The 18,993-nt window shown below is 38.1% G+C and overlaps 1 protein-coding gene across 3 annotated transcripts in view; it reads left to right on the top strand.

The window, feature by feature from the left end:
- The first annotated feature begins 12,529 nt into the window (after positions 1-12,529).
- The window catches only part of frem2a (FRAS1 related extracellular matrix 2a), a 66,705-nt gene continuing 60,241 nt past the window's right edge, over positions 12,530-18,993 (top strand). For all 3 annotated transcript variants that reach the window (XM_067399320.1, XM_067399318.1, XM_067399319.1), the window contains exon 1: positions 12,530-17,528. In XM_067399320.1, the coding sequence (XP_067255421.1) occupies positions 12,530-17,528 (4,999 nt within the window). The remainder of the gene's footprint in view (positions 17,529-18,993) is intronic.

Below are 18,993 nucleotides of genomic sequence, written 5' to 3'. Positions count from 1 at the left end.
TGTCATGCTGGCATGAGGTTGCCCCTTCTTAAAGCTCGACTTCAGTTTCATTTTACACTTGATGTGATAGGAATGACTGAACAGGACGTTAGCAGCAGTGTACGGAATCATCTGCAATTCCAACATGCAAAGAAATGTTGATTCAATGTAATATGTTGTGAAAATGTTTTTCATGATTGCATATTATTTGCTATAAAAAAGCATCTAGTCTGTTATCTCGATTTCAATCCATCCTTATGTGAAATCTAGATACATTAGACATGTTTTGCACACATTTTCCAACAAACCAATCTGATATCCAACTATCAGCATTTGTAGAGTATAGTCCCAGTGATGTTTACACAAACAACAAAGCTAGACAAATAGACTAGGCAATGGAAAAACATCAGGCTATTAACATAACATGGAAACACCTTTGGAAGGTTGGTCATAGATCAGCGTGAAAATCACATGCAGCTTGAGGCTAATGTCACAGTGAGCGTCTGGGTGTGCTTAAAGAAAATGAAAAGCCTCAGACAGTTCAAGTGATGATAAAGCTCTTGGGTAGTAAAATGCCTCTGAAGGAATATAAATATGTGTCTGAAAAACATAAACATGTACAGACAATAAGATTTCTTTCCTCTTGAACCAACCCCTGGTGTTGGTACTGGTTTGGATTTCTCTCCATGCTTCACTGCAGTTAAAAATGTTTTCATAACTTAATGGGAACATTAGCAATACGTTTTTTGAACATTTTTGTTAAGCTGTGGTACCATCTTCAGAACAAAGCATCAGAGAAAAGCTTTATAAATGCAATTTATGTTAATTCAATCAGCAAACACAATTAAGATGGAATCTGATACAAATAAAAACCCAGAAACATGAGACGGCTGTAAGCTAAAATGCTCAAAACCCATCAAATCCAACATTCTAATGATCATCGTTTTGATTCACCAAATGTTACAAGCGTTTCAACCTAATCAGCTTCTTATAAATGTGTTATTTGATATCTCAGGTTTGAAGAACCACATTTGTGCATGCGTACAAACAAAATGCGAACACTTATGAAAGCGCCATTATGTCACTCTACAGCATGCGGCCTATAATTAACCTCCATCCATCCCTCTCTCTCTCTCTTTCTCATGCCACTCCTCCTTCCTTGCTTTCTACCCATTACTTTGGACAGGAAAAGTATGATGTGGTGGCACCAATTATAACAGCCTATTTTCTTTAGTGAAAAGGCTTGAGGTTGAAAGTTGGCTCTACAAAGCAGCAGCAGGGTTCTCCAAAAAGCAAGATTAGAGCGGTCAACCTTCCCACTGCTTTTGTCAGCCTCGTTAATGACCATCTCACTCCGCAACCACTGATGTATTACTGTCCATAAAAGCATTTTAGAAACCACAGACCAAACTGCAATACAGCTGAAGTACTTTGTCTATGTACAGAAAGATTAAATTATGGCTTGTGTAGTGATTTGTGAGCATGTTTGATTGGTTTGATCCTCTCGGAGCCCTGAGCTAAGAATTCATCTCAGTGTTTAGCTGTTGTTAATATTGTGCATGATCTTTGATTAGAAAGTCAAAGGGCCTCAATTAATCTGACAGAGGCTTGTTGCAGACAGGCAATATACATAATGCCCTCAGTTGGAGTATTTGAAAATTAAACAGCACCTTTTCCCGTGTCAGATAAACATTTTTAATAAGAATAAGTAAAGCCTATTTAACTATGACTTATGCCAATAAATGACGGTATTGCAGTGAAGTGGTATACAACCCGATTTCTGGAAATATTGGGACATTTTTTAAATTTGAATAAAATGAATACTAAAAGACTTTCAAAAAAACAACTGGGCATCGAGGTTATGAGTTTCTGGAGTTTTGGTGTTGAAATTTGGAAATTTTTCTCTAGAGTGCCCCAGGGATGACGCGTTTTTGTAGGCCAACCCAGAAGTTAGCGGCGCACGGGTTCCCTCGGTTGAAAGCCTGCATTTTTCCCATAGACTTTTGGAAAATCGCAGAAAATAAGCTCTGTGTTTAACAAAGGGTTATGACACTTATAGCTTTTGTCTATCAAGATCATCTTTACAAGTTAACACAACATTTATAGACTTTGAAGCCTAAATAAAGTCGTCAGATATAAAAGGCTAACAGTAGGCTATAAACGGACTACAGCACACCATGGTCACGGATCAACGTCACCACCAACCTTCCTCAAACTTTATTTAGAAAACAACTTTATTTATAAACATGCTCGCTGATTATGATCTGTGCTGTTATGAATACTTATCCGCTTTTTCATGAGAAATGCTGTCCAAATTTCCCATTTTTCATGATGACGTCTAAAGTCCCTGCCAAAGGAAGTAGTCCCTTTTAGCAATTTGTTAGCAACCGCCGATTTGAAGACACAGTAAAAGTTTAAAAAATCACAAGTGGGTTATAACTGGTGTGTTTTATGTCATAGATCAAAACGTGAAAGTACTTAGAGGCTTTGTTAACCACAGACCTTATTTCAGGCGATTTAGCAAAAACCCATTCAAAAAACCCATAGACTTTACGGCGTTGGAACCGGAAGTCCTAAACTCGCTTCCGGGTTTTGCCTACAAAAACGCGTCATCCCGGGGGCACTCTATAGGTGAAGGATCTGCACTGCAGGCAGGCGAATTCAGCACCCGGACTCTTCCATGAGGAAGCAATGCTGTTGTAATAGTTGCAGTATATGGTTTTGCGTTATCCTGCTGAAATACACAAGGCCATCCCCGAAATAGACAACGCATATGTTGCTCTAAAACCTTTATACACCAAAACCAATCCGTATGCACTTATGCACCCCCATACCATCAGAGATGCTGGCTTTTGAACTGAACACTGTCCAAAACAGTCCATTTCAAATGAACCTTGGTTCACAGGATACGACGGTGCTTCTGGACCATGTTCACATATGGCTTCCTTTTTGCATAGAGCTTTAGTTGGCATCTGCAGATGGCACGGCGGATTGTTTTTACCGACAGTGGTTTCTGGAAGTATTCCTGGGCCCATTTAGTAATGACATTGACACAATCATGCCAATGAGTGATGCAGTGTCATCTTAGGGCCCAAAGACCACGGGCATCCAATAAAGGTCTTCGGCCTTGTCTCTTACACACAGAGATTTCTCCAGTTTCTCTGAATCTTTTGATGATGTTATGCACTGTAGATGATGAGATTTGCAAAGCCTTTGTAATTTGATGTTGAGGAACATTGTTTTTAAATTATTCCACAATCTTTTTACGCACTCTTTTACAGCTCTGGCCGTCTTTACTTCTGAGAGACTCTGCCTGCATTCCATTTGGAAGGGCTCATCCCTATGCCCTAATCCCTTCAGAGGGTTTACCCTCCGGAGTGAGAGCTTTGAAGGGATGAAGGGTGTAGGGGTCAAAAACACTCTTCTTTTGGAATGCACTTCTGCGTCATCTTAACGAGACAATCGAGGAGGAGTAGATCGTGCAAGCTGCACCCTTTATTTAACGTTAGTTTATTTATTTATTTATTTTAGGTTTATCGCATGTAGGCTATATTGTGCCTATGTATTTGAAACATTTGAATGGACTGATAAAGGGAGATGTAAAGTATTTTTATTGAAGTACAATGTCGTTTTGACCATAATAATGTACCAAATCTAATCATATAAATATTACAGTAGTATAGAAAAATATTCATACATTTATAGTTAAAATCGAACTCCGAGCCACCTGTACCCGTTCTGTGACGTCAAACAACTTCCCTGTGCAAAGGATCATGGGGGCCCGAAGTGTCCATCAGATGTACCCTTCGAAATCCTTCATTCAGAAGGGCCCTTTGAAGTGGCCAGTTTTGAGCACTTTGGTTTGGAATGACCCTTCAATATGGCGGCCATGATTATTTTCACTCCAAAGTGCCCTTCGGAGGGCGATATATCCCGTTTGGAACGCACCGTCTGCCTCTCTAAGAAAACCCCTCTATAGCCAATCATGTTACAGACCTGATATCAATTAACTTAATTAGTTGCTAGATGTTCAGCTCCCAGCTGAATCTTTTCAAAATTTCTTGCTTTTTCAGCCATTTGTTGCCCCCGTGCCAACTATTTGAGACCTGTAGCAGGCATCAAATTTGAAGTAAGCTCATATAGTCAATAAAATTGTAAAACTTCTCAGTTTAAACATTTATGTTATCTATGTTCTATTGTGAATAAAATATTGGCTCATGTGATTTGAAAGTCTTTTAGTTTTCATTTTATTCAAATTTAAAAAACCTCCCAACATTTCCTGAATTCGGGTTGTGGGTGAACTATGGGTTTTTAACCCTGTGGACTTTTAGAAATTAAAGTCTCTGAAAACACATTTTTCACATTCTCATTAGTATATTTTATTTATAGCAGAATTGTGAAATTTTGTCGTTCATTTTTTTAAAAGTAATTAAAATTCTCACCAGATTGTCATATCTTAAATCATGTATTATGTTTAATAGCATTCAAAATTACAGATTGAATGGAAATGATGCACAATAAAAAGATTCTATGATATTTAGTAATTACCTTGATTTTTTTTTATTTTTCATATGTTATCTCAAGCTTTACACTCACACTGTTGTTCTCTTGGTAAAATAAATGAAAAAAATAAAAAATAAAAAATAAAAATAATAATTGTTTGGTGTCACGGAATGGCGACAGAGCTGCGGGACAGTCATAAATATTACTTTTATAAAAATGTTTTTTAAATAATAAAATGATTAATATAATAATAATAAATATTAAATGAATTAATATTTTTATGATGCATTTTCATAGTTTACAAAAAGAACTACAGAAAACCTTTGTCAGACAGCCTGTGTTTATATTTGTTTGACTTCATGTGAATCAGATCAAATTTTATGGGTAATTTAAATAGTGTTTCACATATTCCTTCTTATATGTCATATTTGTACCTTGAGGTAGCCCAAGGAATGTAATGAAGTCTACTGCAGTCCATTATAAATGGTCTTTATTTCTCCATCACGATTTAAAATTTACAGGTCTGACCTTCTCACACTCTGGTATTTCAAAAGCATCACAGGAGCTTTGATGGATGTTGGATTTTCTCTCAATCGCCACAGTTAGTTTCAATGTTAGGGTCTGACTTGAAAACGGTATTTCATTCTCTCTCAAATAGTGAAATCAGACACTATTAACCTTATGTGGCACAGTCTTTTCTGATTGAGCTGATCTTCGCCTGTGGCCTCTCCTGACACCAGTCCACCCTGTCCACCCTTCACAGGGCCTGCATTAGATCTCATTTTAGATTATCTGCCTCAAATGGAAATCTAAGAGACCTTTCACTGACAAGGTCTGAACACGCATGAAAGACAAACATTTGTTTCCTTCCTTGATTATCTCCACTCTTGTTCAAGCTTATTCTTTCAATTACAACCTAACACTGTAATATCCCTTGAAACTCTGCGCTCGTTTGGATCAATACAGTAATCAACTGAGGCATTACTAGTCTACTCTCTGAATGATCAGTGAAGTCTGGACGTTAAATTATGTGGAATGGTACAACAGTGCCCTCTTCTGGATCATCAACCTTATTGCGCGAGGATTTTGGACATTTGCCATGAAGCCGTAATGATGCCTAATTATAACTTGCTGCCACAGAGCTGATGAGGTCTTTACTTTTCAACCCCTACAATCAGAACCCTTTATGTAACACTCAATTAATCTCTCAAACAGGCAACAGTACTGAGAGTTTCCACTCTCCTGCAGGTTACTTTTGAAAATTAGCCTTGGTAATAGCAGCAGGTGACGCACCACTGGCTGCCAACAAATATATTATACCTCACTGACTCTGACTCATATGTACTTTTAGACCATACATGAAAAAAAAAAGCTATGAAACAACATTTAACAGTGACCAGAAAGGGCTTAAGATGGTAGTTTGTCCTTGAACTTTGACAGCGGTCATTGACATAATGTTACTCAGCTAACAAGTGCTTGTGCACAGATATAGAGTGCAATACAGAGAATAATATGTAAATGAAGCACTAATGAGGGCTCTTCTGGTATGTCTGAGGGAGATATGTAAATATTTACAACAGCGTGTGACATTTAAAGTAACTGTAACAATTCATTAATTAAGCTAATCACCCCCCCCCCATCCCCCCCCCCCCCCACACACACACACACTCCCCCCAGCGCCACAGAGAATTCTCCTAAAATTTCAACACACATGTGATAAATGTGAACCTTTTTAAAGGGGACCTATTATGCAAAATTCACTTTTGCATGGTGTTTGGACATAATTGTGTGTTGGCAGTGTGTGTACACAGCCACCCTATAGTGAAATCCAACCACTCCTTTTTTTTAATCCTCATAAATCGTAAGCAGTGTCTCAGAACAAGCCGTTTTCAGATCCCTGGCAGTGTGACGTCACAAAAGCCACAGGCCCCGCCCATGAATGTTGACAGACACTGACGTTTTAACATAGAACCGTCGTGAGCGCGTTGTTTACAGCGAGTCCGCCATTGCTGCACTGACGAGAATGTCTCCCAAGCGTTTTAGGTGTTCTGTAGCTGGATGGATTAATCCACATAGCTCTCTTCATTTACTACCTAAATCTGAGCTGCTGAAAACAAGGTGGATTAACTTGGTTTTCCAGAAAGTTCTCCCTCACTTCTGTCAAAATTCGTTTATGTCTGCGCAAATCATTTCACACCGGACTGCTTAGTGAACGAATATCAACACAAAGGGACAATACAAAACAGAGACTGTGCTAAAAATGTGATACTCAAGGATATACAAATAAAAACTCTTCGTGATCCAGCTTAAAGTCTCCAGAATGATACTGGATATGCCAGTAATGACGTTGAGAGCAATTTATTACAGTTCATCTGAGTTTATTTACGGGTAAAAAGTTTATTAGCACCACTCGAAAGGCGTAAGGTCTTTATATATTCGTATACTGTTAGGTGTAACGAGTGTTTCTGTGTACTTTTGTATGTTTCTATGTATGTATGTTGGTAAATATACAAGGGAAATAGAGAGAGTTTATGGAAAATATTTTAATGCACACTTGCAGTGTTTTATTAAAGGTGCCGAAGAACATGTTTTCAAAAGATGTAATATAAGTCTTAAGTGTCCCCTGAATGTGTCTGTGAAGTTTCAGCTCAAAATACCCCATAGTTTTTTTTTTTATAAATATTTTTAACTGCCTATCATTATAAATGCGTCGATTCAGGGTACGCAGCCCCTTTAAATCTCGTGCTCCATGCCCCAAGAGCTCGCGCTTGCCTTAAACACCATAAACAAAGTTCACACAGCTAATATAACCCTCAAAATGGATCTTTACAAAGTGTTCATCATGCAACATGTCTAATCGCGTAAGTATAGTATTTATTTGGATGTTTACATTTGATTCTTAATGAGTTTGAGGCTATGCTCCGTGGCTAAAGCTAACATTACACACTGTTGGAGAGATTTATAAAGAATGAAGTTGTGTTTATGAATTATACAGACTGCAAGTGTGAATGAAAATAGAAAATAGAAAACAGTCTTGTCTCCGTGAATACAGTAAGAAACGTTGGTAACTTTAACATTGTTTAACAGTACATTAGCAACATGCTAACAAAACATTTAGAAAGACAATTTACAAATATCACTAAAAATATCATGATATCATGGATCATGTCAGTTATTATTGCTCCATCTGCCATTTTTCGCTATTGTCCTTGCTTGCTTACCTAGTCTGATGATTCAGCTGTGCACAGATCCAGACGTTAATACTGGCTGCCCTTGTGTAATGCCTTGAACATGGGCTAGCATATGCAAATATTGGGGGCGTACATATTAATGATCCCGACTGTGACGTAACAGTCGGTGTTATGTTGAGATTCGCCTGTTCTTCGGAGGTCATTTAAACAAATGAGATTTATATAAGGAGGAGGAAACAATGGAGTTTGAGACTCACTGTATGTCATTTCCATGTGCTTAGGCCTATAGAACTCTTGTTATTCAACTATGCCGAGGTAAATTCAATTTTTGAATCTAGGGCACCTTTAAGCTCTGACAGTGATTTTCTAGAGTGAAAACGGACGCTTCATCTTTTGTGTGAAGTACAATAAACTTCACATATAAACTCATCTGTAAAGTTTTGGCCATCACTCGGACGGTACAACAGGCTGGTACTAATATAGTGTATAAAAAACAAGAAGACAATATAAGTTATAACCCTAATTGAACTAAACTATACCTGTTCTATCTCCATGCAGCATATATTCGCAGTTTCCGACATTGTATGACATTGTCTTTTTTTACAGTCTATAGTCCTCCTGACTGAATCCTGTCACCGGAGAATCAGCTCTTGAAGCTCCGCCCTCTTAGACCGAGCACAGCAGCTTATTTGCATTTAAAGGGGCCACACTGAAGACTGCTAATGCTATGCTAATGACTCGTTTTTGCTCAACCACTAAAAGTGGCAATTTTAACATGCTATAAAAAATTATCTGTAAGGTATTTTGAGCTAAAACTTCACGTACACACTCTGGGGACACCAGAAACTTATTTTACATCTCGTAAAATGGGGCATAATAGGTCCCCTTTAAATTTGTTGTTATAATTCAGCAAACAAATGATTTAGAGAAAATGTAAACAAAGAAATTCAGAAATAAAAAGGTGTTAAAAAAATTTAAGAGAAGGAATAAGGAGAAGCCAATCAAGGCCTATGTTGGATCAATGAGCTTGTAAGACAACAATATTTATTTCATAATTTTGACATCTTTCTTGTCCCAGAATTTTGACCTTTTATGTCATAATTTTGACCTTTCATTGCATGATTAAGAATTTATGTCATAATTATAGTTTCTTTTTCTTATGTAGCAGAAATGGGCTTCCATAAAAATATGTATGATGCAAATTATGTTAATTATTTATTGGCATCTCATAAGTGGGGCTTTTTATCTTATAATTTTGACCTTTTATGTCTTAATTACGACTTTTTATCTCATAATTATGACTTTTATGTCATAATATAATTTACCAAAGCATGATTTTTTTGTTCTTTTTCTTAAATGGAAGAAATGGGCTTCAATAATAATTAAAAAAAAAAAAAAAAAAAGAATGATGCTATTGTGCTAATAATAACTTAGCATCTAATAAGTTTTACTTTTTATTTTATAATTTTGACTTTTTGTCACAATTATGAATTTTATGTAATAATTGACTTTTTATCCCATAATTTCAACATTTTCATGTCATAATTACGATTTACAGTGATTACCATGTTTGTTTGTTTTTTCTTATATAATGGAAATGTTTATAGTCCTATATAATTTTAATTATATTATATTCTTTCATTATTTTATTATTGTCGGATGCTGCCAATTTACAGCAGCTGGAATGGGAATTTTGTTAGAAAAACAAAATGGCAACTGTTATACCTCAGAGCAAATGCACGTCTGGTCTGACTCAAGCACAGCGGCATCAGCACAGCAGTTGTTACTCAATGATTGTCATTTAGCTCCAAACAGAGGTCTAATTTGAACCTAAAGCTTTCAATTTGAACCCCCCACTACCACCACCCGCTGTTCTCAGGTCTTTAGAGTGAGAGTAGCTGAAAAACATATAATGTTAAATGAACCTTTAGACAACACTGAGCACTGGCTTAAGAATATTTCCTGTCCCTTCAAGCATCTGTAACAGAAATGGCAACAGTACTCAAGAGGAACAAGTGACCTTTCAGAAAATGCATTGTAAAGTTCTCTCTGACAAACCCCAGATGATGTTTTATTCTTTTGCAAGGTGCAAAGATGCATCGTTGACTTTAACGGGAGGTATTTTTAACTGTGGTTTAGCTTCTTCCAGATCCATTGGGAGGACAAAACCTAGAAAATGTTTTGTTATTGTAGTACCAAGACTGTGTTTCACATATCATTTCTTTTCTTCAGGATCATTATGGGCAACCTATGTCCTTAATATTCTTGTGTGAGATAAATAAACTCCACAAGCTTGTGAAGAATGTTATCCAGCATAATTCGAAAATAAATAAATCTGATCATCTGCACGAGAACATCCCATTAGTGACTGAGAAATTGCAGTTTCTGAAATAATATCCAGTTTTAAACTGTTTCATGAATCATTCAGTGAGAATATCTGACAAGGGAGCATTTTTAAATTTGTTTAGGTGGTATTTTTATTCACTAGACATATGCTATTTGACATTGTAATTCTGAACATTTCTCAGTCTGCAGTCACACCAAATGACAGACTGTCACCACAGGAGAACAGAAGAAACATGAGAAAAGATGTTCAACAGCTGTGAACTTTAATATAAGCAGGCTGCCTTATTTCTCAAATGTATTTGGATAATGTTGTGTATATGAAAATAAAATGCACTGTAAAAATCCTCTAGGATATCAAATAAATAAATAAACAAATGGTTTTGTCAGTTATTGTTGTGTGCTTTATATCAATGGAAAGCTCAAGTCTTGAATGCATCATTTTTAATACCTTAATATCCTTATCATATAACATCAGTTTAAGCACTGAAACATTTTTTTTTTCTCTTTGTTGTATCAAAGTGCTGTTTCGCCCCACTTCTTGCAGAACTACAAACTTTTCAATGCTTTTGGTCCCTTTGGACAAAGTTTGTTGTAGTCTTGATCACAGAGATTAGAGGTCTGATTGATTCTGTCTACCTCCACCAATAAAGTGGGCATATTTTCCCAGAGCTACATTCAGACAAGAAAATAAATTGAAAAACTGAGATGGGGGAGAGAAAATACCAAGACTCTAACTCAGTCAAGCCATCAGGAGTTTTTATGGTGTCTGAACAGATGATTGATTACAGGTTTGAAGGTTTGTGGGAAACAGTCATTCTCAGAGAGCACACGTGAAAACACTGACTGTAGTTTTTCATACTATAATTATAAAACATGTGTCCCAAAAAACTTCTGAAGACTCTCTCCTGTCCTCTCCCTCATGCATTTTTCTTTCACTGAAGAAGGAACCATTGTAGAATGTGTCATGCCATAAAAACATCTCATAAACTGTAGAGAAGACCAGGGCTTTTTTAAAATAATAATAATAATAATAATAATAATACATTTATTTCTTATCCAAGAGACTGCACACAATACAGATCTGCTGTCCATCTTTTGGTATAAGAAAAAAAAAAAAAAAACCAAATGTAATAGCACCATTTAAATATTTAGATTAAGAAAGACCTGATCATAATTTTAAATGTAATACAAAAAGTCTGAATGTTATGTTAATAGAACAGTATTAACCTACTGCATCTCACATAAGAGCTGACCATATATTAAATCCTTAATATTTCATGCAATGTAATTTTTATCTTTATATGATACTAATTCTTTTATCTGTCAGGAATAATGTGTGTAAAGCAAAAGTCTAAGTGGTAGCCACCTACATTATTAGAAATGGATTAAATCACTTTTACTAAAATATATTTATCAACTGAAGTCAAAAAACTGTCTTTAATCTAGACACTTTAATCATATAATGTTCATTATATACAGTATTTTAAATATTCAATACTTCGGTTCAGTCATACAATTTTTATTTCATAGCTAATGGCTCAATTGCCCTCGACCTTATAGCTAAAGATAAGATTAAGTCTTTGATGGCTCCCAGTAACAGTGTGAGTATGTGACGGTTATATTAACTCTTCAGTGTTTTCTGTATCCTGGGGGTAACAGATATTTGAGAGGCTGAAGGGAGGATTCATGAGTGAGTGGGCCTAATATCTGAGTAAAATATTAAAAAGGGTCCCTAAGGCAGGTCAAGTGACTTAGTATAAAAACTCTTAACTGTAGATCTGACTTCAAGGGAAATGTTGATATCTTCTACAAGTTATTTATTTTTATTCATTTGTCATATATTTTCAATCAAAAGGATTCATTCAAGGCTCACATATATACTATTGTCAGTTCATGCATTCCTTGGGAATTGAACCCAACAGTTTTATTACTGTTTAAGCGACTTGGGAACTACAAACTTTGATGTGTGTTTTCAAATGAAAATAATTTTGTATATGTATTAACAAAATAAATATAACTTGAAAGGCATTAAAACTTAAGTACTGATCACTGAAAAAATATATAGGCTACATATATACCAATATATGTATTTTTCACAAAATGATAGAGATCATTTTAGTGATAATAAACAGAATAAATCACTTCAGTTTATCAAACTGGAGAAATGTATAGAATTTGTACCCAGACGCGACTATCACAACTAACAGTGACAGTCAAATCCTGTGAGAATACCACCTGCTAACGTGGGAATGCAACTCTCCATCCAATAGAATTAGACTATGGGCGTGTCCTCCTGCTGCCATCCATGCACAAGTTAAAACTGAGCTCGCTCTGAGTCCGTGGGAATGCCGCGCGAGCATCCTGGCGCGCGTGTAGGATTTCTGAACTTTCTGTGTTTGTCTCCTGTTCCCTCGTGGATGTAATCCTAACAGCGGAAAACCCAGTCGAGCGCTATTTGGATATTCAAATTAGTCAAGAACATCCTGTGGTTGTTTACATTCGCGTTCAGCATGGAACTTTACAGATTTCTCATTCTCTTGCTTTCATTGACAGGTAGTTCAGCGCGAGGAGTTGAAACACACGGATTGTCGTACGCGTACACGCCAGAACTCTCCGAGGACGCGATACTGGTGGCAAACAACGGCATACACGTGCCTTTCGGGAGATCTGTTTACATCGATCCCATCAACGACTTGGTCATTGAAGTTCAGCCTGGAGACAGGTGCAGTATTACCGTTCTGGATAATGATCCACTGTCTCAGAGACCGGGACATGTGACTCCTAAAAAGTTCCCGTGTGAATTTGGTCCTAACGATGTGAGATACTCTCATTTAGGTTCTAGGAGCCCTGCGGGTGACAGGGTGAAGCTGCAACTCAGGTATGACACTCAGACTGAAACTATTATCATCCCCTTCATGCTGGAAGTTGAGGTTGTTTTCACTCAATTGGAGATTGTTACTAAGAACATGCCTCTTATTGTTGATAAACTGCATGGTACTAGTAATCCTATCGGCAGAAAGGTTTTAGAATTGACATATGATAAAGACTCTGAACAATGTGAGGTAACATCGCTGGCTGCCAGCAGTGTTCTTCCTAGATATGGTAAAGTTGTTGATGAGAGCAAACTGGAGAAAATGATGGACTGTGACCTGTTTCTCAAATCAGATATCCGCTACGAGCACACGTCTACCCACAAATCACCCAATAAGGATTACATCCCGATGGTCGTGGAGCTACGGAGCAAAGAAAATAATTTACTGAAACAAGAGTTTTTCCATGTGATGATCCGCATAAAAGAGGGCGAGGAAAACACTCCCCCTAGACCGAGTTTCGTGTCTATGATGATGATGGAAGTTGATCAGTTTGTTATGACGGCTTTAACTCCTGATATGTTGGCTGCGGAGGACACGGAATCCAATCCTGATGATCTCATTTTCAACATCACTTCTCCTCTGTCTTTTGAGGAGGGTTATATTGTGAGTACAGATGATAGGAATTTACCTATCACATCCTTTTATCAAAGAGATCTGAAAGATCTTAAAATAGCCTACAAAACTCCCTCTCTGGACTCAGATACTGAGAGGATCTTTCAAATAGAGTTGGAGGTCATAGACACAGATGGTGGCATTTCAGATCCTTTTGCTTTCATGATTGTTGTGAAGCCCATGAATACATTAGCACCAGTAGTCACTAAGAATACCGGCCAGCTATTATATGAAGGCCAGTCTAGGCCTTTGTTTACTCGGAGCAATTTAGAAATTAGTGATGAAGACAACCTGGACAGTGTGAAGATAACGGTGGTTGATGGGCTGCGTCACGGTCTCTTAACTGTTCTGGGCTCCAGCAGGAAGTATTTTACCCCAGCTGACCTGGAGGTCGGCATTGTGGTTTACCAGCATGATGGCAGTGACACATACAGTGATAATATTATATTCAGAATGTCAGATGGCAAGAATGAAGTTGAGTTTTTGTTCCCCATCACAATTGTACCCACAGACGACGAGCCGCCCATCATAAATGCAAACACGGGGCTGATTTTATTCAAAAATCAGATGGTGCCTATCTCGCAGCTTATGCTCAGTGCAGCAGATATTGACTCTGAAGATTCCACTATTAAATTTACAATCGAGCCTCCCCTTTCTGCTATTGGTGAGGTTGTGGTGAGGCAATCTGAAGCACCTGAGGACCCGTCATCCTGGAAATTCAATGCAGAAGATGGTGTGTATGAGAAAGTAGTGACACAGTGGCTACAGAAAGATATTACGGATGAAAAGCTCTTCTATAGGCATTCAGGTCCACACATCACCGAGACAGTTACTGATCAGTTCATTTTTAAAGTACAAGATGATGCTGATCCTCCCAATCAATCTGGTGAGCATTCATTTATTATTAAAATTTTACCTATTGATGATATTCCACCCGTGCTGTTCCCAGGCACTACTTTGCAGATGACTGTACATGAATACCAGCTGACTCATTTTAGCAAGAATGTTCTTCGTTACACTGACTTGGACTCTGAGGACCGTGACCTGAAATATACAATAACTCGACCACCAACTGACACAGATGAGAATAATCCCATTAAATTTGGGTCTGTTGTTTTAACTGATAGCTCTGATACTGACATAACAGAATTTACCCAAGCGCAAATCAACCATCATAAGATTTCCTATAGTCCACCAGACCTTGAGCTCGGCATCATACCTCATGTGGTGCAGTTCCATTTCACAGTAGAGGACACGGCTGGAAATGGCGCTGATGGAGTTTTTACAATTTTTCTGCAGCCTGTAAACAACAAACCCCCACAGATAACGAACACTGGATTCACAGTCCTTGAGAGAGGGGTGCATGTCATCACGAGTGCCGAACTTGACGCAAATGACCTTGACACTGACAGTAAGCAAATTTCATTCACGCTAAGTAAAACCCCACTACACGGCCATGTTCAACATATATTTACTGATTTAAAACAAGGGAGTAGTTTCAATTTGATGGATATCTCTGATGGCAGAGTATCTTATGTCCACAATGGAGATGAAACGATAAGTGACTCTTTTAAACTTGATGTCAGTGATGGTGTTCATGTAGTAACCATCACCGTGAAGGTAGCGGTAAAGCTTATTGATGATGAGACCCCAACGCTCAGACTCACAAAGGGCACCTTTGGCTCTCGCTTGGATGTGCTGGAAAATGGTGCCACAGAAATTACCTCTAATATCATCCAGGGAAAAGATGAAGACACTGATGACTTGCGGTTGACATTCATTGTGGAAGAAGCCCCCAAGTTTGGAGAAATTCTGGTGAGTGGAGTTTCGTCAAGCAGATTCACCCAAGCTGATATAATCAGTGGTCTGGTTGTATATGCTCACACCAGCGGTGAGATTGGTCTTACTTCGACAGAAGATTTTTTCAACCTGACCCTCTCTGACATGTCTGATGAGTGGAATGTAGGGGGTAACCGAGTAAACGGAGTCCGTGTTCAGGTTACCATTCTCCCTGTTGATAACCAGACTCCAGAGGTCACAGTTGGCAATACCTTTAACGTCTTTGAGGGGGATAAAAACACAATCGGTAGGAATCAGATAAGGGTTGAGGATCCAGACACTCCAGTTGAGGACATCCTGTGTACCATCATTGTTCAGCCCACTTCAGGATATGTGGAGAACATCTCTCCATCACCAGGCTCTGAAAAGTCAAGGTTGGGAATGGCAGTAAGTGCTTTTACCATCAGAGATGTGAATGAAGGTCATATTCATTATGTCCAAAGCATTCATAAAGGAGTTGAGCCAGTGGAGGACAGGTTCACGTTCAGATGTTCAGATGGTGTGAATTTCTCAGAGAGGCAGTTCTTTCCCATTGTCATTATTCCCACCAATGATGAAAAACCAGAGATATTTATGCGAGAGTTTGTCGTAATGGAGGGCATGAATGTTATCATTGACACACCACTCTTGAATGGAGTCGACGCTGATGTTCCTGCAGAAGAGTTGACGTTTATCATCACCAAACCTCCAAATCATGGGTTCATCCTCAATCAGCTTGCTAGTGGCTCCGTCCCAATCACCAACTTCACTCTGGAACAAATCAAGGAAGCCTCTAGCATAATTTATGAACATGATGATTCTGAAACCACTGAAGACAAGTTTTATGTTCTTCTTACAGATGGGAAACATTCAGTTGAAGGCACCATAATAATCATGATTATCCCTGTGGATGATGAAACACCAAGGCTTGCCATTAACGATGGACTTGAAATCGAGATTGGTGAGACAAAAGAGATAAATAGTAAAGTACTAAAGGCTACTGACCTGGACTCGGATGATGATTTGCTTACTTACATTGTTCGCTACGGCCCCGGTCAGGGCTTCCTTCACAGAAAATCAGCAGGATATGTGGAGAAAAGATCTGCTGAATCTCTGGAGAACATAACAATTGGCATGAATTTTACACAAAACGAGGTGAACAAGGGTCTCATTTTGTACACTCACAATGGACAGGAAGGCATTCGTGACCTTGTAAAGTTTGACGTAACAGATGGCATCAATCCACTGATTGATAGATATTTCTATATTACTGTGGACAGCATTGACATGGTGTTTCCTGATGTCATCAGTAAGGGGGTGTCTCTTAAAGAAGGTGGCAAAGTTACACTCACTACGAACCTCCTCAGCACTAGCGATCTCAACAGCCCTGATGAAAACTTAGTCTTCACCATTACAAGAGCCCCGGTGAGGGGGCATTTGGAAAGCACAGATACACCAGGTATGCCTATTGTGTCCTTTACCCAGTTACAGCTGGCAGGGAGCAAGATCTACTACATCCATACTGCTGATGATGAGGTCAAGATAGACAGCTTTGAGTTTGAGGTGACCGATGGCTACAACCCTGTGTTCCGCACATTCCGTGTTTCAATTGTTGATGTTGACAATAAAAAGCCAGTACTGACCATTCATGACCTTCTAGTGACCGAGGGACAGACCAAACTCATTACGCCCTTTGAGTTGACTGTTGAGGACCAAGACACAGCTGAGCACCTGCTGAAGTTTACCGTTACCCAACTGCCCATTCATGGCAAACTGCTCCTCAACAACAGCCGACCAGTGACATCGTTCACAAAGCAGGACCTGAATGAGAATATGATCAGCTACAAGCATGATGGCACTGAGTCGGACGAGGACAGCTTTTCTTTTACAGTCACTGATGGAACCCATTCAGATTTTTTTGTATTCCCTGATACTATTTTTGAGACCCAAAGGCCTCAGACCATGAAGATCACCATTGTTTCTGTGGACAACGGTGTGCCTCAGATAGTGGTTAACAAGGGTGCACCGACTTTAAAGGTCTTGTCTGCAGGTCTGTTTGGTTATCAGATCACAAGCAAAGTCCTGAAGGCAGTGGACAGAGACAGCAGCCCTGATGTTTTGGTTTTTCACATCACTGCACAGCCAGAGCATGGGTACCTGATTAGCCTGGACAGAGGAAATAACTCCATCGACACCTTCACACAAGGTAAATGAGTCATCCGTACAGACATGTTCTTATCACCATTGATTTGGTTCTGTGAAATCTTAGTACCTTTTACACTCAGTGTGCTAGAACTGTCCAATGTGATGCCTTTTTGAACTATCAATTGAAGATACACATGTAAGAATTGTATTCAAATGCTATGTACCCATCATGTTCAGGACAGGTACTCTGCTCTTATTAATGCTTGAAATAATGTAGTTCAATCTTGAAACAGACACTCAGCCCTTTGCCAAGAGCACAGGCTGTAAGATGTGTCTGTCTCTTAGCCTTCGGCTTAAATTCTTGATGAGACAACTAGAGCGTTCACACATCTCCTTTCAATTATTAAGTTCTCATACTTTTGCCTTCTAACATCCCTGTAGTGACTGACTATTTTTTGAAAAAGTTACTGGTTGGAGGCAAACCACATTTTTAGCAAAGTTAAAGGTAAACGGAGTCATTTCTGTGCCACTAACCATAACAAAAAGAACTGCAATATGCATTTTTTAAGCATCTTGACTAGGCCGTACATAACAACATTGGCTCAACCAGTGGCATTGTATGTATGGCATATATAGGAATGAAATCTTGTAATTGTAAAAATTACAATTATATTTATAATCATTTTAATTTTGTATCTAAAATTATAATTTTATACATAATCTACATCAGGGCTTTTTTCTAAAATTAAATTATATGGATCTTTCAGATTATGCAAAGGTTTATAAACTAAGAAGCTTAACCTTTGTTGCAAAATATGATTATAACACTTTTTATAATAAATTTTATCTTAATCATGAAAATACATAAATGTCTATTAAAATGTTCTACATATCACAAACAAATATATATACAATTTATCTAAATATTTGTTTGTCTTTATGCACATCCCTATAGTGCCTTTTAGTCACAATAATAATTTTGCCTTGAAACAAGGTGTTTTAATCAGCACAGGTTCTTGACCATTAACAGCGAAAGCATAAACGCACTCCTTCAAACATGAGTGCCTAGTGAGAAGGTGTGAAATCCATGTCAGACTAACTTAGTCTGAAATGTGTCCTAGACGTTGGAAGAGGGCAGAACTGTGAAAACGAGAGGGAGAAACCTGGCAAACCTAACTTGACCTCATCAGTACGAGCAGTGAAGCAGAAGAGACAATCACTTCTCTTTATTTACTTTGCAGTTTTCCCATATTCTTCTACCGCTTGCTCTTTGGCATTCACTAAATATTTCACATATGAGAGTGTGTGCCAGTGATGAAAGTAGACATTTTATTTTTGATATGAAAAGTGGTTTCATCCATGCATAAAGCATCACAGGTTTACATTTTTATGAGGCCTCTTCCTCTGATATCAATAATTTAAAGTAGTAGGTCAGAGCAAAGGGTTGAGCCAGAGAACAGAGAGCCAGGTTGTTCATGGTACATTGTAACTTAACCACTGTGTATCAGTGCAGATGTGGTTAAGGG

This window comes from Chanodichthys erythropterus, chromosome 10, assembly GCF_024489055.1.
Source record: "Chanodichthys erythropterus isolate Z2021 chromosome 10, ASM2448905v1, whole genome shotgun sequence".
Taxonomy (NCBI): Eukaryota; Metazoa; Chordata; class Actinopteri; order Cypriniformes; family Xenocyprididae; genus Chanodichthys; species Chanodichthys erythropterus.
This window is presented reverse-complemented; position numbering and strand designations above follow the sequence as displayed.